General features: G+C 46.0%; 1 protein-coding gene across 1 annotated transcript in view; it reads right to left on the reverse strand.

The window, feature by feature from the left end:
* Positions 1-24,836, reverse strand: part of CPNE5 (copine V) — a 114,244-nt gene that overhangs the window by 80,707 nt on the left and 8,701 nt on the right. Inside the window, exons 2-3 of the mRNA XM_006860415.1 lie at positions 17,615-17,655; positions 17,105-17,151 (exon numbers count right to left, since the gene is read on the reverse strand). Of these exons, the coding sequence (XP_006860477.1) occupies positions 17,105-17,151; positions 17,615-17,655 (88 nt within the window). The remainder of the gene's footprint in view (positions 1-17,104; positions 17,152-17,614; positions 17,656-24,836) is intronic.

A 24,836-nucleotide genomic window follows, 5' to 3' on the forward strand; every position in this document is an offset into this window, starting at 1 on the left:
GTGGAGAGTGAAGCATCCAGCTGATAAGAAGAGAGGGCATATGCATAAGAACACCCACACTTGCAGATAATACCCACTTGACTTGGCTTCAATGACTGGATGATCAGAGCTCAACTAGAAAAGAAAGAAGAGGAAAAAAGAGTAATCTGATACAATTTGATGAACTTGACCTCTACCTACGGATGTAGTAGCTCAAAAGAGGAAACAAATCTTTACAGCGAGGATCATTCCCACCCCCTCCATACACAGAGTAGACACTAGGGATGGGCAACTTGGACATTGGCTACCCAAAATAGGGGAGGGGGACTACAAAGGCAAGAAGTGACTGGCTTACAAGCTTTCAAGAGGGAGGCTACATCCAAAGGGCACGGAGGAAGGTAGAATCTCTACTGAGTAGTATCCAATCTGTCTAGGTGGGGCTCATGAAAGGAGATGGGGATAGGTCTCACAATAGTGAATAACTGTTATCAGGACTGAGTGTGAGGGTTGGAAATGTAGACGTTTTGCAGCAAAAGAAGGGGAGTGGTTGACTTTGCAGTCCAGAAGCGCAGGTCCCTGGGACCATCAAGGGAGAAGAATAGAGTGCAGGACCCTACCCAGAGAAACAGTGACGCCAGCATTGGAGGCAGAGAGGATGAACTGGAGAGATAGAGTGGCAGGGGACTCTAGACCCAGAGAGGAACAGGGGCTGTGTGCTGAGGACCGAAGGGTTGGTTGATGATGCATGGAGGGGATTGTAACCATGGTAATGAAATGATATATGATAGGATGAATGTAAAGCTAATGTTCTCCCATGTAAACTATCACATAATTCACAACAAAATATTTAAAAGAAAAAAAAAATCAAATAAATTAGTTTTTAAAAAGAATAAGAAAAAAAAAGCCAGGGCAGAGTAAAGGACAATTAGTCACTTGATTTTAGATTTAAACTCTCAGCTGTTGGAAAACTAGAATCCCAGTGTCTTTGCCTACCACAGTCACATCCCCAGGCCTCTGTTGTTGTTGTTGTTGTTGAATGCAGTGGAGTCGGTTCTGATTCATAATGACCCTGTATAGGGTTTCCGAGGAGCGACTGGTGGGTTTGAACCCATAGTGGATTTGAACCACAACCTTGTGGTTATTAGTTCACTGCTTATCCTACAGAGCCACACCAGGACTTCCCAAATTGTCTTCCTGCTTCTTTCCTTGGAGCACAGTCCACTCTGCACACAGTGGCCAGAGCTCTTTCTGAAACAACCTAGGTGGCATCCCTCCCCTGCTTGAAATTCTCAAAGCCTTTCCATCATGCTTAGATCAGGATCCAAACTCCTACATGGCCTACAAAACCCTCCAAAATCTGCCAACCTCATCTACCCTGTCTGCCATCATCTTTATTGTTCACACCTCTTGAATTACACCAATAACCTTTTCGTACTTTGAATGCAGTAAGTTTGTTCCTACCTCAGGGCCTGTGAACTTGCTGTTCCTTCTCCTTAACACCTGCTCCCCAGATTATACAGGCCACCACTCAGGACTCAACCCCATTACCACCAAGCCAACAGCTCCAGACAGGGAGAGACCAACAATTGCACCTTAGATGGCTGCTCACAAGCTTTTAAAAGCCCAGTCACTACTTGCCAAAGTAGCATGTAGAACATTGTCTTTGTGAACTATGTTACACCAATTGACTTTAGTGTCCCCCAAGACAAGAGTCCTGAGATTCTGCCTGTCTTGTTCTTCATTATGTGCCCAGGGCCTGATCTGTATATGGTACAGAGTAGGTGCTTGATAAATATTTGTTCACTGAATGCTGACTCTGGAAATCATGATTAAGTCAAAGATCTGATACTCCCAACAGAGTGTGGCATAACTCCCCAGGATGAGGTTCCAAGCTGTGTCAATGAGTCCCTGCCCTGCCTTACAGCCTGATTTCTCACTTCTCACCAGCATACCTCATGAGGACCACAGTCAGACTGAGTCACTCATAGTATGACCATGTATGACCATGTATGACCATGTATGACCATGCAGGGTTTTCCCCACTCACTCTAGGCTTCTACACTTGTTCTTTCCTAGAAGGCCTTTCCTTCCACCCTGTTATGGATTGTCTTGTGTGTCTCCCAGAAATATGTATTGTAAATCCTAACTTCTATACCTATGACTAAGGAGCCTTGGTAGTACAGTAGGATAACCACTGGATTGCTAACCACAAGGTTGGTGGTTCAAACCCACCAGCAACTCTTTGGGAGAAAGAAGAGGCTATCTGTTCCCATAAAGATTTGCAGTCTCAGAAACTCTATAGAGGGTGGCTATGAGTCAGAATCGACTCCATGGCAGTGATATTTGGGGTTTTATGTTGGAGTCCTGGTGTGGCGCTGTGGGTTAATGCACTGACTTGACTGCAACGTAGGTTTAAAACGCAAGGTCTGCAGTTCAAGCTCACAAGCTGCTCCTTGGAAATCCTATGTGGGGTCGCTATGAGTTGGAACCAACTTGATGGCACTTGACAACAACAACAACATATGCATGTTAAAGGTGTTGGTGACATTTAGAAACAGATAAGAGTAGTGGTTGAACAACATGATGAACAAAATCGATGTCACTGAACTATACATTTGAGCACTGTTGAAATGCCAAATGTTTTGTTACATGTAAGATGGGGCTTCAACATCCAGCTGATAAGAAGAGAGGGCATATGTCCAAGAACACCCACTCTTACAGATAATACCCACTTGACCTGGCTTCAATGACTGGATGATCAGAGCTCAATTAGATGAAGAAAGAAGAGGAAAAAAATAGTAACCTGATACAATTTGATGAATGTGACCTACACCTATGGATGCAATAGCTCAAAAATGGGAACAGATCTTTACAGTGAGGATCATTCCTATCTCCTCCATACACAGAGTAGACAGGGATGGGCAACTTGGACATTGGCTACCCAAAATGGGGGGTGGGGGGCTACAAAGGAAAGAGCTCTGGTAGTGTATTGGTTACGAATCAGGCTGCAAACCGTAAGGTCAGCAGTTCGAAATTACCAGTTGCTCCGTGGGAGAAAGATGAGGTTTCTGCTCCCATAACGATTTACAACCTCGGAAATCCTGTTTAGGGTCGCTATGGGTTGGAACCGACTCAACAGAACTTAACAACAACAAAGGCAAAAAGTGATTGGCTTACAAGCTTTCAAGAGGGAGCCTAGATCCAGAGGGTGAGGAGGAAGGTAGAATCTCCACTGAGTAGTATCCAATCTGTCTGGACGGGGCTAATGAAAGGAGATGGGGATAGGTCCCTTTGGTACATTAGTGAATAATTGTTATCAGGACTGACTGCGAGGGTTAGAAATGTAAAGGTGGACATTTTGTAGCAAAAGGAGGGGAGTGATTGACTTTGCAGTCTTGAAACAGAGGTCCCTGGGATCATCAAGGGAGAAGAGCAGAGAGCAGGACCCTACCCAGAGAAGAACCCCAGAGAGGGAGAGGGGCTGTGTGCTGACGACCCCGGGGCAGGCTTGCGGGGTATATACCCTTTGGTTGGTTGATGATGCATGGAGGGGATTGTAACCATGGCAATGAAACTATGTACAGTAGGATGAATGTTAAAGCTAATGTTCTCCCATGTAAACTATCATATAATTCACAATAAAACATTTAAAAAAAAAAAAAAAAAAGATGGGGCTTCAAAAAATTGTGAGAAAATGGAAAGAAAAGATAATGGAATTTTTCCATAAACTTTTCTGAAACCCGCTCTTCATATATTTGCTACAATGAAGCTTTATTTTTTTAAAGCATATTATTCAACCATAAAGAGAAAGTCTTGATGAGTAGCACAGTATGGCTGGACCTGTAACACATCATGCAGGGCAAAGTAAGTCAGTTCCAAAAGGATAAATATAGCATCATCTCGTCTATCTAAAATAAGGCAATATACAGAAACCAAACATGGATTAACACTGAGGCTCCAATGATCTCAAGTATGACAACAATGAAGAGGATGGCCCAGGACAGGGCAGTGTGCGCTTCTGCTGTACACAGGGTGGCTGTGAGTCAGAACCGACCCAACTGCGCCTAACTACAACAGAGATTATTAGTGAGTTCCAGGGGCGGGGTGGCAGGGAGACAGAAAGGGGGAGTTTTGTTTAGGGAGCTCTGAGTTTATGTTGATGGTGGTAGGATGGTTAGAAAAAGGATAGTGAGAAGGGTAGTGAAACCAGAAGAATGTAATCAACATTGCTGAATTGTACATGTAAAAACTGTTGAGATGGTGTATATTTTATTATATGTGTGTGTGTGTGTGTGTGTATACATATATATCTTTCCCAAAACAAATTTTAAAAAATATAACATTGGCTTCAGATTAGGTAAAAATAAATGAAGAAAAGGAGACTTTTGACTCTTTCTGTTTCTGGTCTCTTCAGCTTGTCATGAGGTCTCTGAAGGCTATAGCTTTGCTCCTTAGAGGTGACCCCAGTGCCTTGTTCAGGTTACTTCCCTCTCTTATCTATAAAATAATGGGCTAGCTGAGATAAACCATGCAAGTGCCCAGCACAGTGTCTACCCACCCCCCAGAAGGCTATGAACAATGTTACTAATCATAACTACCTATTACCAACTGCTTATCCGGCACCTCCAACTTTCCCTACATCATTTATAATTTCTATAACAATCCAGCAAGGTGGGTATTATTTTACATTCACTTCTCTCTGCCTCCGTTTCCTCTTCTGTGAAATGGGGCCAAAGATACTTTCACCACAGGGTTGTTATGAAGACTAAGCAAACTAAACACATATATAATGCCCAGTAAGTACCTGGCACAATACTGTTACATAACATATAATGTTATCCCCAAATTATACAGTGTTATCACTAACTATATTATGTTACCATTTTTATCAAGGAAGCCTGGTGATATAATGATTAAGCTTCGTTCGGCTACTAACCAAAAAGGTTGGTGGTGGTTGGAACCTAGACAGCGGCTCTGTTGGAGAAAAACCTGAAGCTCTGCTACTGTGAATATTATTGTTGTTGTTAAGTGTTAAGTGCTGTCAAGTGGTTCTGACTCATAGTGACTTCTACAGACAGGATTTCCAAGGAGCAGCTGGTGGGTTTGAAGCACTGACCTTGTGGTTAATAGTCCAGTGCTTACCCTACAGGGCCACACCAGGACTCCCTACAAAAGTTTCAGCCAAGAAATCCCATGGAGCAGTTCTAGTTTATCACATGGGTCATTGTGAGTTAAAATCGACTCAGTGACACCCAACAACAATGACATCCTGATTGCTGCTGCTTTTATTGCTATTATTATTACCTCCCTGACTTGAGGTGAGCCCCTTAGGTTGTAGTCAATGTTTGGTGCTGTTTTGCATTCCCAACATTCACCCTCTAGCATACAGTGTCAAATACATGTTCATTGAATCAAAGGCATATGGAGACACACATCAAGTTGCTCCTCAGAAAACCATGCCGAATATTTAGAGACGAACCATCATTCCCAGCTGGTGTTCAAATATTAACCAGACTGAGGTTACTCAAAAATAGACTGCTCTCTGGCAGGGATGTGTGGGTGTGGTGGCTGGGACCACATGCCCTGCAGGTGGTGTGGGCTGATCAGCCAGACACCATGATTCCCATGGCCTCCTTTCTAAGGGGCCCTCAGCTAGCACTGCCACCTGACAAGGGAGGAGCAGGAATCACCATCACCCCCATTTTTCAAACAGGGAACCAAGAAGGGCTCCTATTTTATCTTTCTTCCCAGAGCTAGTGTTCCTGGGCCTCTTCCTACCAGGCCATCCTGCCTTCCCCAGGCCATGCAAGCTTTGATGCAAACAGTATTCAATTTCCTGGGCTAAAATTACATCTTGAGTCAATTTTCATAAAATGTGGTGACAGATTTAGGTGCAGGGAAGATGGAGCTTTCTCAGAAGGCACAAAAATGATCCACATGGTTAAAATCAGCTGAAACCCGGCAGCCAGGGGCCATGAGGGCAGCTTTCATCCTTCTCAGGATCATCGTGGCCTGGTGCAAACCCCAGGGTCCAGACCTGCCTGGAAAAACGCCTCTGCCTGCACTTGACACATCTTTCAGGAAAGATTCCCTAATGGAGAGACATCTTGCTCCCTGTTGGGCAGCAATCTAGCTTCATGGAGCAGCAGGTGTTGGCGCCTGTTTATTTACAAGAGCAGTCATAGATCCCAGGGACAGTTTCACAGACACGCATCTGAAGTTCTTTTTTTTTTAAGACTCTGTTCTGAATTGAATTGTGACACCTCACCTCCCTCCCAAATACGTGTTGGAATCCCAACGTCTATACCTGCAGATAGAATCCCATTTGGGAACAGTTTTTTCTTTATTATGCTAATGAGGTCAGACCAGTGTAGGGTATGTCTTAAACCTAATCATATCTGAGCTGTTAAAAAAGTAGATCAGACACAGAAAACAAGCTCAAATCAAACCCACTGCCATCAAGTTCATTCTGACTCATAGCAACCCTACATTGTCGACAAATGCCTTCAAGTTGTTTTCGACTCACAGCGATCCTGTACACAGTTTCCAACAAGTGGCTGATGGGTTTGAACCACTGACTTCATGGTCAGCTGTCCAGTGTTTGTCATACAGAATTCTTAGAAGGCAGAGTATAACTGCCTCATAGAGTTTCCGAGGCTGTAAATCTTTACTGGCGTAGATTGCTTTATCTTTCTCCCGAAGATCAGCTGGTGGGTTCACACTGCTGACTCTGCAAGTAGCAGCCGAAAGTATACCCTACTATACCACCAGAGCTCCTGACATAGAGATCAGCAAACCCAAACACCAAGAAACCAAGGAATACTGAGAAGAATGCTAGAGAAACTGAGACAAGGGTTTCCCCAAGAGCAGACAGAGAGAGAGCCTTCTGAGCCAGAGTCCAGAATTCAGACTTGTAGCCTCTGGAGTGTGAGAGAACATCAATGTGCTATTCTGTACAGCCACTCACTTGGGCTATTTGTTATAGCAGCATTAAGGAATGAAGGCAGACACCATTCCTGATGTTTTCCTCTTTGGGTCACACAGCATGGGGCAAAGGAAGTGAAGTCCATCCACTGCAGGGCATCCTTTCTTCTCCAGAAATAGCTTGAAGCCTGGGCCCTAGCAAGGCACTTGTGACCAAGTTCTGCCATCTTCATCCCCAAAGACTGGGCACTGGGATCATCTCATTTTCTCTGGCAAGTGGGTCAGCCTCCTAGATCTTCAGGGACCCTCCTGCGCTGTCATTTTGACCCCATGTTCATTCTGCCATCCATGAGCCCTCTTCAGTGGACCCCTCCTGGATCTTGCTAGCCTCAGACCCTGAGCACCAGCCACGCTCACCACTTGTTACCATGCTGGAGGGTCTTTCTCTTCACCCTGCCCTGTGCCCTGGGGGGCAACCCAGACCTTATGTTTCCCAGGGGGGCTCCACCAATGGGAGGAACCCGCAGAAGAGCAGAAGATGAGAAAACAGTGAAAGTTTCTGGGGTTGATTGTATCCCTCTACTAAAGACTGAAAGGAGCTCTGATAGCGTAGTGGTTATGAATCGAGCTGCTAACCTCAAGGTCGGCAGTTCGAAACTACCAGCTGTTCCATGGGATAAAGATGAGGCTTTCTGCTCCCATAAAGATTTCCAGCCTCGGAAACCCTGTGCAGGGTCACTATGAGTTGGAACCGACTCCATGGCACATAACAACAACTAAAGAGTGAGCTGAGATTCAAAGGGCCGCTGCTCTTGTTGGTGTTCCAGAAACCTCTCCCTCTCTTACCTCCCCAGACTTGGGGTGCTACTGGTTCCCCACTCTCACCAATAGCCATGATACACCATCCTGCTTGGTTTCCCTAAACCCCACACACTCATCCTTTATTACACTCCTCCACCTTCCAGGAACCCAGGCTGAGCAGCTAGCTCTTTCTTGCCTCCATGCCTTTGCTTATACATGCTTTTTGCTCCCATGTCATCATGCCCCATCCCCTGGCATTACTGAAATCCATCCTAACTCAGCATCTCCAAGTGGAGTCTCCTGAGGGAGCTGGAATCAGGCACCCAGGTTTCGTGACCTAAGGCCAATCCTAACTCTTTCTGCAGAATGAGGGTGTTGACCAGATGATCTCAATGTTCCTTCCAAGCTCACATTATCTACTTGGTTTGTGTTTAGGTTCAAATCCATTAAAAACATCCAAAGAGCTGTCAAAATGTTTTAGCCAAATAGCATTCTGGCTGCAACTTTCCCTCCACTGAACAAGCATTTTATTCTCATCCATAATTGTCTCCTCACCGCTTCTTCTGTTAGGATTATTCACACACTGTGCATCTCCCTTCACAGACTGCAAACTCCGGAGTTCCACTGATTTCAGTGAAGTTCTAATCTTAGATTCATCTCCCTCTTCACCCCACCTCCACCCCCACCCCCTGGTATCCTGTGCCTGGTATACTGCCCAGCACCTCATAAATGTTTATTATTGCAAACATAGACTGGAATGGGGAATGACTAGTAAGGGCCTGAACACTCTGAATAATGTTCTGCAATAACATATATGTGCCACGCACTCTAATCCATCATCTTGTTTTGCTCTCACAACAGACCTATAAGGTACATGTGATCATCCCATAGAAGTCCCAGGTGGTGCACCCAGTTAACACACACAGCTGCAAACTGAAAGGTTACGGTCTCCCAGAGGAACCTCAGAAAATAGCCCTGAAAAACAGCCATTGAAAGCCCTATGAAGTGACCAAAGTAACTCAAAGTTTAGGTAGAATAAACCTTAGAGGACAGTGAATTTATGATCATTGCGATTGTTAATTGTTTCTAAGTGCCATCAAGGCAGTTCTGACTCATAGTGACACTGTGTAGGGTTTCCCTGGAGCAGTTGATGGGTTTGAACTGCCAACCTTGTGGTTAGCAGTTCAGTGCTTATGCTACAGCATAAAAGAATAATTTGGAAAAGGAGGGTGAGGATAGTTGCATAACTCAAAGAATGTAATCAGTGTAGAAATTGTTGATTTGGTGTATGTTCTGTTGTGTACAGTCTTGACAGCAACAATGAAAATAAAATAAAAGATGGTGGTAGTGGTGGTGTACTGTGGAGTCGGTTCCGACTCATAGCACCCTGTATAGGGTTTCCGAGGCTGTAGCCTCATCTTTCTCCTGCAGAATCGCTGGTAGTTTCGAACTGCTGACCTTGAGGTTAGCAGCCTAACTCATAACCATTACGCTACCCGAGCGCCTTAAAATTATATATATATATAACAAAATCCTGTAGAGCACTTCTACTGTGACACACATGGGGTCCCAATGAGCTGGAATCAACTTGACAATACCTGGTGCCGCCAATAACAGTATATGTTATCCCCACACTGCATATGTGAACAAGGACTCCGAGAAGTTATTAGGCTTCAGGTTGCACAGCCAGAAAGGGCGGGAGCCAGAAGTAAGCACAAGTATATAAAACACCAAGGCCTTCCATCTTTCTTCCTCCCCACCTGTCCCTCTACAACCTTTCCTGACCATGGGTGTGTATGGTAACGAGACGCCACTTGGAGGACTAGGGTCCCAGAAAGACATGGGGATAAATTTCAATTACAGAATATAATTAACATCTCACCAAGCAGTGTCCTTCTGACAAGATCCTTCCAGACTTTCATTAAGGAATCACTAAGATCTTAGCACATTCCTGGTTTATATGAAGCTCAGCCAAAAGGCCTCAAAAGTAATTAGTTCACTTTAAGTAGGCTAAACGTTTCCTTAGCAATCTAGTTTACACTTTGTCTTGGAGTTTCACAGAAGGTGAAAAAGTAAACTTCAATCCAGTCTTGTGGACAAAACTCACCCTCTGTGAGGGAAGCAAGGCAAGTGATATGGCTTCTCCCCCAACCAGGGAAAAGAGGGTACAGTAATGAGTTCTGACTTGCTCAAGTTCTGCTGGCTATTCTCTTCATGCCATGGGAGGGGCCTGGAGCAGGGACACCTGCCATAGGTCATTTCATAAACCAGATCCCTTTCCTCCCATTTCTGAAGACATTAGGGATTGGGCCTGTGTACCTACTCCTCACAGCTGCCTCCATCCATCAGCCACGGGGGTTCCCCTCCCTCTGTGTAGATCCCAGTGTAGGTGACGGGCTGAGAGGGGGGCTGCCATGGCCAAGTATTTGATACCTTACTACCACCATTACAAACCCACCACCATCATCACCATCACTACCTCCACAACAACCCACAACCACCACCACCAACAGCCCCACACTACCACCACCTCTACCACTACAATCACCACACACCACCATTGCTACCACCTCTGCCATCACTACCACCACCACCACCACCACAACCACCACCAACACATCAACAACACACCACCACCTCCACCATCTCCCCCACCTCCACAACTACCACTACAATCACCACACCACCACCAGCAACACACCACTACACCAACACCATCACCACCAGCACCCCATCACATACATCATCACCATTACACCACCACCATCTCTGCCACCACAATTACCATACCACCACCTCCACCAGAGTTGGAACCTCAACCCTAAGCCTTCAGCCTTGTCTTTACTTGACCACATCTTCTTTTCCGAAAGAAAAGACGGACAGTTCTTTGTGCTGCTGAAACACAGTCAGGGGTTATCTGGATCCTTCATCCCCTAACACAGCTTTCCCCTTCCTCTCTGCACCTGAAAACAAGTTCCTCTGGGAGACTGACCAGGGAAGAATGAAGAAGAGAAAGAGACAAGGGCTCCACCTCCTGCCACCCCGTGTAGGCTGGGCTCCCTTTCCTAATACTTTTGTTCCTTCAACAGCCATTTACGGACTGACTCCATGCCACGCACTGTTCTGGGGGCTCATAATATAGCAGTGACTGAGGCCGATGAAAATCTCTGCCCTCACAAAGCTGGCAGATGACAACAAAGGTAAGTAAGCCAGACTATGGTAGATGGGGAAAAGTGATAAGGAGGAAAATCAAATTAAGCAGGAAAGGAGAATAAAAAGTGTCTATGTTAGATTGGTTAGTCAGAGAAGTCAAGATTTGAGGGAAGCATGGAACCAAACATGTGCACATCTGGGGGAAGAGCATTCCAGGGAGAAGGACGAGGACAATGTAGTTGAAATGGCGTGATGGCGTGAGTGGTAGGAGATGAGATCAGCCAGGTGAAGGAAGGCAACTCTGTGGGGCCTAGAGAGTCATTGTAAGGACTGTGTTTTATATGATGGGAATCATTGGAGGGTTCTCATCAGAGGAAGGGCAGAATTTGATTCGAGTTTTAATAAAATCCCCCTGGTTGCTGGTGGAAGAGTGAAGGTACCTAGGAGATCCCCCCACAACCCACTAAACGTCTCTGTTATCCTGAGAGCGGGCCCTTCAAGTCCGCTTGCTTCTCATACTCTCCATTATGTGGGCCCCTCAGCCATCCCATGGTCCCTGTCCTTAGCAGACTGGTGTGACTTGGTGAAGTTACAAAGGTACCTCCCTCACTCCCCACCCTGAGGTTGCTCCAGGACAGCATCTCCTGTGTTGCTAGAGGATGAGTAGGAAGCACTCCATCAATTGCTTACTCATTCACTGGGCCAAGGCCTGATTGTTTATGGAGCATGAAGAATAAAAGACAAATAATGAACAACTAGATGTCTGTCCTTCAAAGTACAGGCTGGTGGGTGAGAACCGCCTCACGATTTTAAATGCAGCCGCCTCAGGCAAGGCATCCTGGAATACCATCCACAAACCAAGGGCCCCAGGACATCAAGAATGGATGTGCATGAGCAGGAAATTTCCTGGGAGAGGTGGTCTATGACACAGGTTTTGGAAGGTGGGGAGGATTTCAACAGAGAGGGAGGAGGTCTAAATAAGGCTGTCATGAATTGAATGTGCTCCCCCAAAATTTGTGTCCACTTGCCTAGGCCATGATTCCCAGTATTGTGTGGTTGTCCTCCATTTTTTAATCTGATGTAAATATCCTTCATTGTAAATTCTAGTCTCTAATATGTTAATAGGAGTCCTGGTGTGGCTTTGTGGATTAATGCGCTGGACTGCAAGGTCAGTTTGAACCAAAAGGTCGGTGGTTCAAACTCACCAGCTGCTCCTCGGAAACCCTCTACAAGGTCGTTATGGGTTCCAACCGACTCAACAGCACTTAACAACAACAAACAACTATGTTAATGAAGCAAGATTTGTGTTGGGTGTATTCTGAGTCACCACTTTACAAAGTAAGGAGCTCTGGTAGCGTAGTGGTTACAAATCGGGCTGCGAACTGCAAGGTCAGCAGTTCGAAAGTACCAGCTGTTCTGCAGGAGAAAGATGAGACTTTCTGCTCCCGTAAAGATTTACAGCCTCGGAAACCCTGTACAGGGTCGCTATGAGTCGGAACGGACTCCACGGCACATAACAACAACAACTTTACAAAGTAGTGTGACTCAAGTCACAGCCTTACTCAAATCACACCTTTATTTGAGTCACACCTTTTATCTTACAAAAGATAAATGAGGGAAGCCAGCAGAGAGGAGAGGGACTTCACTACCAAGAAAGAAGAGCCAGGAGTGGAACGTATCCTTTGGATACAGCATGTCCTAGACCCATGAGAAGACTGATGCCAAAACACATGGAGATGTTTAAGGAACCAGGAAGCAGAGGCTGAAGAAATAAGGACCTTTCTCCAGAGCCAAAAAGAGAAAGCCTTCCCCTAGGGCCAGAATGCGGACTTTGGATTTCTAGCCTCCTAACTGTCCTGGTGTGGTGCTATAGGTTTATGCGCTGGCCTGCAAAGTCGTTTGAACTGCAACATCGGTGGTTCAAGCTCACCAACCACTTCTCAGAAACCCTATACAGGGTCACTATGGGTCAAAACCGACTCGATGGCACTTAGCAACAACAACAACAACTGTGAGAAAAATAGCTTTTTATTTGTTAAAGCCATCTACTTGTGATATTTCTGCTACAAAAGCACTAGATCACTAAGATGGAATTTGGTACCAGGAGTAGGGTGCTACTCTAACAGTTACCTAAAATATGGAAATGGTATTGAAATTAGAGAATATATCAAGGCTGGAAGTATTTTAAGGTGCCTAGTAATAAAACTCTAGATTGCCTTAAAGAGTCTGTTAGTAGGATTATGAGCATTAGAGGTGATTCAGATGAAGGCTCAGAAGGAAGTGAGGAAAACCATAGAAGAAGTCTTTATCACCTTATGGTGATATCACCATATGGTGCTAGCAACAATGCCACTAAAAATATGGACATTAAATTTGCTTCTGGTGAGGCTTTAAGAGAAAATTATGAACATGTGATTAGATGTGGAGGAAGGTTGATGCTTTTTGTACAGTGCCAAAGAAACTTACCTGAATTGCATTCAAATGTTTGGTAGAAGGAAGAACTTATAAGTGATGAACTTGGATAGCTGGCTGATGCTATTTCTAAGCAAGGTCTTAAAGGGGTCCATAGTTTCTCCTTGATACTTACAGTAAAATGTGAGAGGAAGGAGATGGATTTAAAAATGAACTGTGCAAAATGAAAACAGAACTAAAATATTTGAAAATGTCTCTTATACAAACTAATGGCACATATCCTAGAATTTTTTACCAGGGATATGGCTACACATGCATTTGTTAAAAAGATTAAGCCTGTGATTGATGGATCTATCCATTTACCACAGCATAAAACCCAACAGCTTAGACTGAAGGGGATAGAAAAAGAATAAAAGGAGAAAATACTCTTGCCTCTTGGAATTCTACAGGTAGAAAGCAGGCCAAAAGAACTATATCCATTCAAAAGAACACCCTGGAGCTGCTCAGAGATAAGCAGAAGGATTACAGGAATCAGAGCTGCCTAGGTCTTAAAGGGTGAGACCATAGCTTTGTAGGTTTTAAAGAGTTGGGTGTTTTCCAACTCAGTTCCAACGTCTGGGTTTGCCATTCTCAAGTGCCAGAGGAATAGGACAAGAGCCCAAAGTTGAGCGGGTGGGGCAACCATGCCCAAGGAGCAGAAGAATAGGACCTAGAGGATGGGATCACCACTTTAATGGTCTAGGAGAATGGAGCGTCCCTGTAGTCAAGGAAACCAAGTTGCCATCCAGTGGATCTGGAAGGTGGAGCCCAGGGCTCAGGGGCCTCCACCCAGAATCTAGATAACATGGCCAACCCAAAATCTGGAGGGCAGGCTCACTGCATAGATGGTTTCAGACAACAGAAGATCCTTTCAAGATGACATTAAGATCATTTAGGTAATAAATTTAAGAAATTCTAGTTTATTGTTTTCCTACTTAGTTTTGCAGAGCTAACAAACAGCAACAGTGCCAGAAATTCCTTCAGGGGGTTTTGGTAAGGATTCAATGAAGTAATACTCAAAACCAGTGTCTGGTACCCAGTAGGGGCTCAATAAATCATCACTACCATGATGGCTTTCTTTGAAGGTCTGAAATGAGTCGAGAGACAGAAGTGCCTTGACTAAGCTACTCGATAACAGAGAATTAGAATTTAGTTCCGCCAACTATTTTGTTCATTGCATCATGTGTTTTAAAACAATATTTTATTTGAGTTCTTATACATATAATCATTTCTACTTGCAAGTCCTAGCATCTTATTGTTGTAATAAAACCCTACTTCCATTGCCTTCTCTTTTGCCGGGAGACTAGAACTGGGTGGTGCCCAGCTACCACTACTAAACAATCTGATCAAAGACTCTAGAGAAGAATCCTAATCAAAAGAGGAGACAGGTAGAGCAGAATTCCCAATTCTCATGGAATCCAGATTTTATGGAGTCGTGGAGGTTGGAGGAATCCTTGAGATAATCTTTAAACTTTAGAGCAAATATATCACATGAAGTTTCTTGACACTAAACAATAGCTAAGCTTAACTAGGAGAGAATATCCGCCTTGAGCACTGTGCTTATTTAAGATCTAGCTTGTTGTTGTTAACGTCTGTCAAGTCAGTTCCAACTCACAGTGACCCTATATAGGGTTTCTGAGGCTTTAAATCTTTGCAGGAGTAGAAAGTCTCATCTTTCTCCCATGGAGAAGCTGGCGGCCCCCAACCATGGACCTTGAGACCAAATTGACAACAGAAACTTGGAAGAGTATATTAAAAAAATGTATAGGGCAATGAGGTTATCACTGGGGAGGAACAACTTGGGAAAAGGACACAATGAGAATGGTTATACAACTTAAAGAATGCAATCAATGTCACTGAATTGTACATGTACAAGGTGTTGAATTGGTGTATGTGCTTCTGTGTGTATTTGGAAAACAACAACAAAATTAAAATAAATCATATTTAAAAAAAAAAAAAAAGATGACATTAAGAGTTAATGTAAATTGTTCTGCTGGGTTTTGGATTTGCTTGGTGTCCACTATCCCTTCTTTCTCTCCAATTTGTCCTGTTTGTAATGGAAATGTCTACCATATGCCTGTCCAACCAGTGTACTTCGGAAACAGATCACTTGTAATCTAGATGTCACAGCTTCTCAGATGAAAAGGAATTTTTGCCCCCGTATGAAACACTTCTAAAAATCGTGTCCATATTTTATTTAAATGATTCAGAAGATGAGATTTTAGACTTACAGTTGACTTAAGACTTTGGGGGAATTGGGCTACAAACTGCAAGGTCAGCAGTTTGAAACTACCAGCTGTTCCGCGGGAGAAAGATGAAGCTTTCTGCTCCCGTAAAGATTTATGGCCTAAGAAATCCTGTACAGGGTCACTATAAGTCGGAACCGACTCCACGGCATATAACAACAATAATAGGTGAATGTGTTTTACATGTGGCAAGAACATGGATCTTTGGGATTTATAGTATTGTGTGATTATCCTCCATTTTGTGATTTGATGTGATTATCCTACATTTTGGGATGTTTTATAAATCCTCATCTCTATATGTTAATGAGGAAGGATTAGTGTTGGGTATACCTTGTGTCTCCACCTTACAGGAAAGCATAACTCAAGAACCACCTTAACTCAAGTCCCACCCTTACTTAAGTTCCATCTTTATTCAAGTCATGCCCTTGCTTGAATCATACCTTTTATTCTACAGGAAATAAAAGAAGAGGAAGCTAGCAGAGAGAATAGGGATCTCACCCCAAGATAGAAGAACTGGGAGCAGGTCACACCTTTGGACCCAGAGTCCCTGCACTAAAAACCTAGACCCAGGGGAAGATTGATGCCAAGACACATGAAGAGCTCCATGGATCCAGGGAGTGAAGCTGAAGAAGCAAGGGCCTTCCTCTAGAGCTGGTGCCCAAATTTGATCTTCTAGCCTCTAAACTATGAGAATAATACATTTCTGTTTACTAAAGTCATCCACCTGTGGTATTTCCGTTCCAGAAGCTCAACAAAACTAAGACAAAGGCATTCTAGGAGGAAGAGGTAACAGAAACAAAAGCCTGGGGCAGAGAAGCATAAGGGACCAACAGGTAGGTGGGAGGTAGTGGTGAAGGGGACAATTAAGATGAATGGGTATGGAAACAAGATTGGAAAAGTGGGTGTCCTGGGTAGTGGTAGGGCTCGGGTACCAGGCTAAGGACCGAGACTTGCTTCAAAGCAGTGAGGAGTCACTCAACATTTCTGAGAAGAGGAATCACCTAAATGAAGCCAGGCTCACAATAATCAGAAACCATGGGAAGGTAATAGCTTGTTCCATAAACCAGAAAGCATTCATGGAACTCTTGCTATGAGATGCCAGATGTTGTACCCACCATACAAGGAGACTTTGGTGGACTGGTGATCCTTGTGACCCCTCTTCAGACTGGGGCTCCCTGAGAGCAGGAACCATGCCCTCCATCTTCAGTCTCTTCCTACAGCCGCAGGAGCAAAGTTCTACCCTTTGCATGCCTTTATAGGATTCCTGGTGTGGTGCTGTGGGGTAATGCGCTGGACTGCAAAGCCGGTTTGAACCACAAGGGCAGTGGTTCAAGCTCACCAGTCACTCCTCGGAGACCCTGTACATAGGGTCGCTATGGGTCGCAATCAACTCAACAGCATTTAACAACAATAGTCTTCATGGAGAATGGATAGGGCTTAGCTGATGCGGTTAAAAACATTTCAGGAGAGATCACTCCAGACTTACAGACAGACTGACAGAGCATTAGGGCCAGGCTGGTATTTGCAGGGTTAGGAAAGGCTGTACCTACCTCCCGCCACTGCTTGTTCTCCATTCCTTGAGTATACATGACACACACTGTGGGGAGAGAACAAAGGGTTAAAGCCACAGACCAAGAGGGAGGGGGGCAGGTCCCAGATGGAGACAGTACTGCAAGGGAGGGTCCTTCAGGAGACGGGGGCCTGGATGGGGAAAGGGATGTCTTCTGAGGTGTTAGGGGTCTTGGTGGGTGGGTCTAAAATCTGGCCCCCAAGACTAGGCTACAATGGTTCTAGAAGCACCAATTAATTCATGGAGGTCAGTTTAGCGAAGGGGACCTAGAACTTGGGTGTGTCTAGGAGGGTGGTCAGAGGTCACTACACATAGGCAAGAACAGGGGAGTTAAGTGTGGAGCAGGTAGATAAGTAGGGATGATAGAACACTTAGAACAGTGCCTGGCACATAGTTAGCGCTCAGTAAGGGTTAAAGTGTTCGCTATTGCAATTAGTCTTAATAATGCTACTGTTCTTTTTATTACTTTTATTGTCAGAGCAGGACTTACGTGGGTCAGACTTGGAAAACATGTCTTTGTCCAAGAGGTTCCTGAAAGAAGGGGAGAGAGGAGTTATCAGGGCCCTGAGGGGAGGAGGTAACCTCAGGGATTATGCTGTTACTGAGAGCAGAAGCCTGCCTCTAGCATGTCTTCAGGCAAAACTGGAAGAAAAGGAGCCTCATTTGGGACACGTTTATTAGTCTCCCATTAAAAGCTAGCACTGAAGGTGGGGCCATGGCAGTTATCCCACTGGACCTTCCTACCAGGAGCTTTCTACCTCCCATCCCCACACCATCACCACTTATCCTGTACCCTAGTGCCCTGAGTCCAATGGACCTTCACTCTTGTTCCAAACCCTAATCTGCCCAACCTTTCAGCCCATTCTAGAAATCTTCTCTTGCCACTTCTTTGCCTTTCAGTGTGTGTGGGTTGGGTGGTGGGGGTCGGGGTGGGGATCAAGCCATCAAAATGTAACCATCCAGTGTTCTATCCTCTCTGAGTTCGGCTTGCTGCTGCTGTGTGCCGTGGAGTCAGTTCCAACTCACAGAGACCCTGTACAGGGTTTCCAAGGCTGTAAATCTTTACCGGAGCAGAAAGCCTCATCTTTCTCCCACAGAACAGCTGGTAGTTTCGAACTGCTGACCTTGCAGTTCACAGCCCGATTTGTAACCACTATGCTACCGGAGCTCCAATGGGTTCTGCTTACTACCAGTTTATTTGATCAGCCCACCTATGCTGGTAGATTAATATTGCATCTCCTGGGGGACACATACTCCTTTGAGTAGGGTCCTTCTGTGATCAAAGCCAGTGCCAACAAATAGGCACTGCAGCAAGATGATGGACACAATATTTAGGGACAAAAGTCTTTGAACACATGTCAGCTAACTCCAAATGTCACAGCTACATGGACCCTTAGTGTCCTCAGCTCCCATCCATTGAACCTCAGTGATGGGCCAAGCAATGCCTTAAGGTTTTGAATTAATAGTTACCAATTCTCTGTATGATAAGCACTTGACTGTGAACCACAAGGTCCATGGTTCAAGCCCACCAACCGCTCTGCAGGAGAAAGATGAGGCTTTCTGCTCCTGCGAAGATTTTAAAAGCCTCAGAAACCTTAGATAGGGTCACTATGAGTTGGAACCAACTTTACAACACTTAACAACAAATACAACAATTCTCACACAGTCCTGCAAGGTGGGAGATGGGAAGGTCCTGCATTATAATACGGAAGTGGAGGCTCAGGGAGATCATTCCCAGTGACCTGTTGCTGTAAGGAAGCAACAAATCTTGAGGAAACTTGGTCTCTGGCTGAAACCTGACTCCTCTTCTCTAAGCCTGTTTCCTCACCTCTACAATAGTACCAGCCTTGTAGCTTGTTGATGCCCTACTGGCATCTCCTCAGCCCTCATAGTGCCTCCGACATCGTCACTCCTGAGGACTTTCTCCAGCAGGTCAGGCTACAAGAACCAGCAAGTTTTGTGCTCTCAGGATCCTTCATCCAAAGACGGGCAGGAATTGGGGGATACCTATTAGTTTCCTCACTCTTCCTGGAGGTCAACTCTGAAGTGTGTTCTATACCATCTCCCTGAAGCTCCAGAGGGACTTGCTCACGATGGCATCCAGTATTGACTCAGTTTACCCTTCCCGGGGCTCACTTCCCAGCTCCTCTGAAGGAACTCCCACAAACCGTACCCTCATGCTTGCTGCCCTCAACAGGAAGCTACTAGCTCCCTGATGAACAGTCTAAAAGTGAAGCTCCTCTCCTCCCCAACCACCTCAGCCTGTCCCATCTCACTCCCAGATGTCCCAAGGGGTCTTGCCACCTTCCTTGTTCAACTCCCACAATCTCCCAGGAGCCTCTGTACCCCTTGAAATCCCTCTTTCCAGAAAAGAGGAAACAACTCTGGGTTATGTTGCTTCCTGTCAGTCAACTCCAAATATCCGAGCTGGTTGGGACTCTAGGGACCGTCTGCTCTGCCTTCTCCTTGGGAGGGGAAACTGAGACACAGGCACAGCGGTTGGCCATGCCATACATCAAGCAGTGGTAGAGCCAGAAGGGTCTAGAAGGAGGTATTTCCCTGAATCACTTTAGCCATCAGCAGTCACAGACTGGGCAACTGTCAGCACCTGAGGCAGGAGCCAGAGACAGACAGACTGACAGATGCAGCAGCAGCACATGACATTGTCTCAGTTCTGAAGTCATGCTCATGAATTACCCAGTCCCTGAGCAGATTCTCAGCAATGTGTCTGAGAGAAGAGCCCCCAAACAGGTTGGGGGAAACCAGCCCCTGGAGAACTTATTGCCACAGCCCTTGCTCAAGTGTATTCCTTCAGGGGTTTCTCCCTAAAGGAAGCACCCTTCCTTGATACCATTCATGCCTCCCATGACAAACCCTCTGCTGGATCCCACCTCTCCCTCCAACACACCTATTCCCAGACAGTTGTCACTTTGGAAACCATCTGATAAACCTCCCAGTCCACTGAAAGAGCATCTGATGAAATGATATTCCAGGCAGCTTTGAAAAGTTGGCAGCAGGGGCTCCGTGTAAGATGTCCCTTTAACAGGCTCCTTCACACCAAGGTGGGCTGAACCATCCTCAGGCCAACCTTCCCTCCTGAAGTGGCTAGATTTAAGGGCAGTGGTATCTGTCTTGATTGAAATAAAGGGCAAAAAAACCTTTACCCCAAAGATGACTTTGGAGTCAGGGAACCTGATGACCCTTGAGGAGCTGAAACTCATAAAAAGGGGGGAGGTAAAAATTCCTCTACTAAAGCAAGCACTGGGGTTTTATCTTTGAATTCTAAGATAAGAGTCTATGATTACATAAAGCCCCAGAAGGGTCAAGCTGGAAGGGACCTCAGAGATTGTCTTTTCCAGTTCTATTAATTGGGAATGTAAGAATTCCAGAAAGGGCAACTGAATTCTCCAAGGTCTGAGTCTCCTCCAAATTTGGGTCTGGAACTCAGGTTTGGTTATGACCAGGATAGTGAGAAAGGAAGCCAAACTCTGGATTTCAGCCAAGGGGTGTGTGTGTGTACTGAAGTCTTGTCTTGAAGCAAAGGACTTCTTAGTCCTGTCTGTCCTCCCCACTGGACCAGAGGCACACAGCTGAAATAATAGAATCCAGCCACCTGGCCTCTAGACAGCTCCCTGAGCAATGTTCTTAGAATTCTCATTGAACCCTGAGGCATAGGTCACCCTGATCCCCAGAGCCCTCCACTCTGTTGAAATTCTCTTTCTAACCAGTTGCCATCAATCAATTCTGACTCATAGTGACCCTATGTGTGTAGAGTAGAATTGTGTTCCATAGGGTGGGTTTTCAAGGGTGTGACCTTTTGGAAGTTGATCTACCAAGCTATGGTTAGTAGCTTTGTATTGTGAGAGCTTGTTTAATTATTTGCATCACCTAGGTATTCATCCCATCCTTCTAGGCCCATTCAAAGCATCCTCCTTGATTTTGTCTTCCTTGGACGCTAATGACAAGCATTTCTTCTTTCCCTCTCTTGAGCTCTCTCTGACTCTCAGTGGGCAACACTTTAACTTATAGCACCCCAGCACATCCCGGGCTGCAAAGGATCATGGGTGCATCTGTCTCCCACTCTTGTCATAGGCCAGTCTGATGCCTAGTGCCTGGTGCCTGGTTCCAGAGCAGGGTTCCACCACAAACTCCATGGATAAAGGAAGAGTCTCCCCCGCCTGGATAGTTCAGTCATACTTAGGGACCACATCTCATACTTGTAGCGCATCAGCGTTCAGTCAGACAAGCTGGGGCTCACCACCAGCCCTATTGCACAATAGGCTGTGCACACTTGGATAAGTTACAAGTCTTCCTCGTGCCTCTGTTTCCCCACATGTAAAGTGGAATTAAAAGCAATTCCCCCCTCAGAACTGTGTTGTTGTTGTTGTTAAGTGCCATCAAGTCGGATCCGACCCATAGCGACCCTGTACGGGGTTTCCGAGGCTATACATCTTTACAGGAGCAGAACACCTCATCTTTCTCCCGCAGATTGCTAAGTAGAGGACTTGGGACACCGTCAGGCTCTTAAGACCGGTTAGTATTATTAGTCCTGGTGCCAAGCTGAGTCACTCTCCTGGTTGACATTTGGGCTCACCTGGTGACAAGGGAGAGACAGGTGGCTGTACCAAGGAAGCCCAACACCCACTCTCTGGACCCATTTTGAAGGGCCAGCCCCTACCCTTCATCCTAGGCCAGCCCCTACCCTCAACCTTTGGCTTCCTTTCCCTGATCTCAACCTTGAGGATGTTCTGCACCTTTGTCTAGGTTCCTGCACCACTATGTCCCTCTCTGATCCCTCTCCTCAGTCACACTTGTCCCTATCCATCCCTCACCCCAACTGCCTGTCCTGACAGGAAGCATGCCTTGAGGCCTGTTGAACTTTCTCTCTTGGCTTTGGGATGGTAGCTTCACTCTCTTAAGCAATATACTTCAAATTGTGAGAATCACCCGTGACCCTGGTTGTCAAAATGCAGGTTCCTGGGTCCAGTCTCAGAGGATAATTTAGTAGGTTGGGAACAAGTCCTAGATGCCGTATATAAACAAGTGGCCCTTCCCAGAGTTATGTTTCTTATGATAGAAGCCCAGACACCACACAGAGTCCCTGTGCCTTAGGGTCTCAGCTTTTTCGGCTTCCTTGGTGCGGTCCTTGAAGGCTCTCACAATACAAAGCACATTTTTGGTGTTCCTCACCCTGATTCACCAAGGACACTAAAGCCCAGAGATAGTGACTGATTTCTCCACAGTCACACAGCCAGCAAGAAGCCAAGGGAGAAGGTCTTCTGCCTTGACGCAGAGCCTGAACTGTGAGCACAAAGACAAGGCCGGAACATAAGCGCTTTTTCTCCTCTTTCGGTCTTTGCAGAGCTCAAAGAGAAATTTTTTTCCAACAGGCAAAATGTACTTTTTCCCCAAAAGAGCACAAAACCCTTCAACTGTCCATGTAGCAACCTGGAGTTTGGCTTTCTTTGTTCCTTAAATCAAGGCCAAGGAAGCAGAATTGAGGGCCCCTCTCCTTCCCACTCTCCCTCAAGGATCATTTCCAATTCAGTGGCAGTGAGAAAAGGACCATCCACTGGGCCATGAGGTCAAAAGTCTCCCTAAGGCCCCAGCAAAGGAAAGAAAGCACTGAAGACAGAAATGAGGAATGTAATCTGAGGGGAGACACAGTCCTGCCCTCAGGGAACCCCAGTCTGAGGGGAGAGACACAGTCCTATCCTCAGGGAGCCCCAGTCTGAGGGGAGACACAGCCCTGACCTCAGGGAGCCGCAGTCTGAGGGGGAGACACAGCCCTGCCCTCAGGGAGCCCCAGTCTGAGGGGGAGACACAGCCCTGCCCTCAGGGAGCCCCAGTCTGAGGGGGAGACACAGCCCTGACCTCAGGGAGCCCCAGTCTGAGGGGAGACACAGCCCTGACCTCAGGGAGCCGCAGTCTGAGGGGGAGACACAGCTCTGCCCTCAGGGAGCCCCAGTCTGAGGGGAGACACAGCCCTGACCTCAGGGAGCCCCAGTCTGAGGGGAGACACAGCTCTGCCCTCAGGGAGCCCCAGTCTGAGGGGAGACACAGCCCTGACCTCAGGGAGCCCCAGTCTGAGGGGAGACACAGCCCTGACCTCAGGGAGCCCCAGTCTGAGGAGAAGCCCCAGTCCTGAGAAGCTGATACACTCAGTGTTACCATCACACATCCCTTGATATATGGAAACAAAGCCCAGAAATGCTGTAGGAGTGCATTGAGCTGTGTTTTTTCTCCTTGTGCCTCTCTTGCCAATGTAGAAGGAACCACATTAAGAGCACCGTCCTCAGCTTTCTTGCACCAGGGGTCCTTAATGGAGGTCCATTATGTGAAAATGTGACACACTGATACATATAAACTCATCCTCTTGGTGAGCTTTCATCATCAGATTGCCAAAGGTCAAAAAGGTTAAGAAAAGACAGTTTCTTTTCTTCCCAACAACCTAAGATCCCTCCAAAGACTGATGAAAGATTGGGGGCATTGGGAGCACAGACTTGAAATTTCATTGCTGGGTATGAAACTCAATTCCGTCTCTTCTAACTATATGACCTCAAGCAATTCACTTAATCTCTCTGTGCCTCAAGTATCGCCATTTATAAAGTGGGGGTAATAATAATCGCCCCCTCTCAAAGGAGTTTTGTAAGGAATTACTAATTAATATAGGCAAATCAGTTAAAATAGTGCCTGGCACACAATAAGCTACTATAGAGAAAGGGGTGGCATCTACGGATACCCCACATTCTTTCCTCCCTACTCAATAGTCCCTGGCTAACGTGAGACCCCACTCACACGCCACAGAAAAGGTGTGTCAAAGTCAGGTAGAACTGGAGACCCTGAGGGGTCTTACAGAGACCTTTAGACCTGAAAGCCCACCAGCAACACACCATTCCTCTAGGTAGCAACTCAACACCAAACATTCGACTGGTCTCCAAGATGTACGCAGAAGCCCGGAATAGCATAAATCAAGTATCTAACCTGAGCCAAGTCTTTTGTCAGATACTTAACCTGATACCCTCTTTACTCCACATAGCCATGCCAAGAGGTAGATATCAGCCTCATTTCAGTGATGCCACCCAGATCTGAACTCTGAAGCGTGAGCTTGTTTGCAGGTACCTCAGGGAAAACTTGCATTACTAAACACCAGGGTCTCCCAAAGCCCCATTCCGTCCCACAGGACCCTTGGAGCATCCTCCAACCCCCACTTCCCTCCCAGACTCATCAGAGCATTACCCAAGCCCATGAACAACTCAAGAGAAGAACTGGAGGGTTTCCCTTCTCCCCCTGGCCTGCTCCACACCAAACAGGCAGAACTAATCCGAGGAAAGGCAGGGAGTGAGCTGGGGATGGAGGGCCTTGGCATCCAGCCCTGGCATTAGCCCAGCTCCCCTTTCAGATCCAGTGCCTCACCCCCGGGCTGCTGTCTTCCTGCCAGACAACCTCCCCAAGGTTTAAAAAGTAATTTTCACATGGCCTAAGGAGCTTTCCTTTCTGGGGCTATTTGCATTTTTATTATTGTTAATTATTGTAATAATTGTCCCTCCCATGGCTGTGTGGCCAAGGGAAGCAAGTGTGGGCTCTGACCTCAGATGCAGCTAAGCTGGAATCCTCACCAGGTCACGTGATAATTATGTGACTCTGAAAGAACGACTTAACCTTAGTTTCCTCATCTGTGTATTAGGTCACATACCTGCTGTGGGGGGTTA

Source organism: Chrysochloris asiatica, unplaced genomic scaffold (genome assembly GCF_000296735.1).
Source record: "Chrysochloris asiatica unplaced genomic scaffold, ChrAsi1.0 scaffold00038, whole genome shotgun sequence".
NCBI lineage: Eukaryota > Metazoa > Chordata > Mammalia > Afrosoricida > Chrysochloridae > Chrysochloris > Chrysochloris asiatica.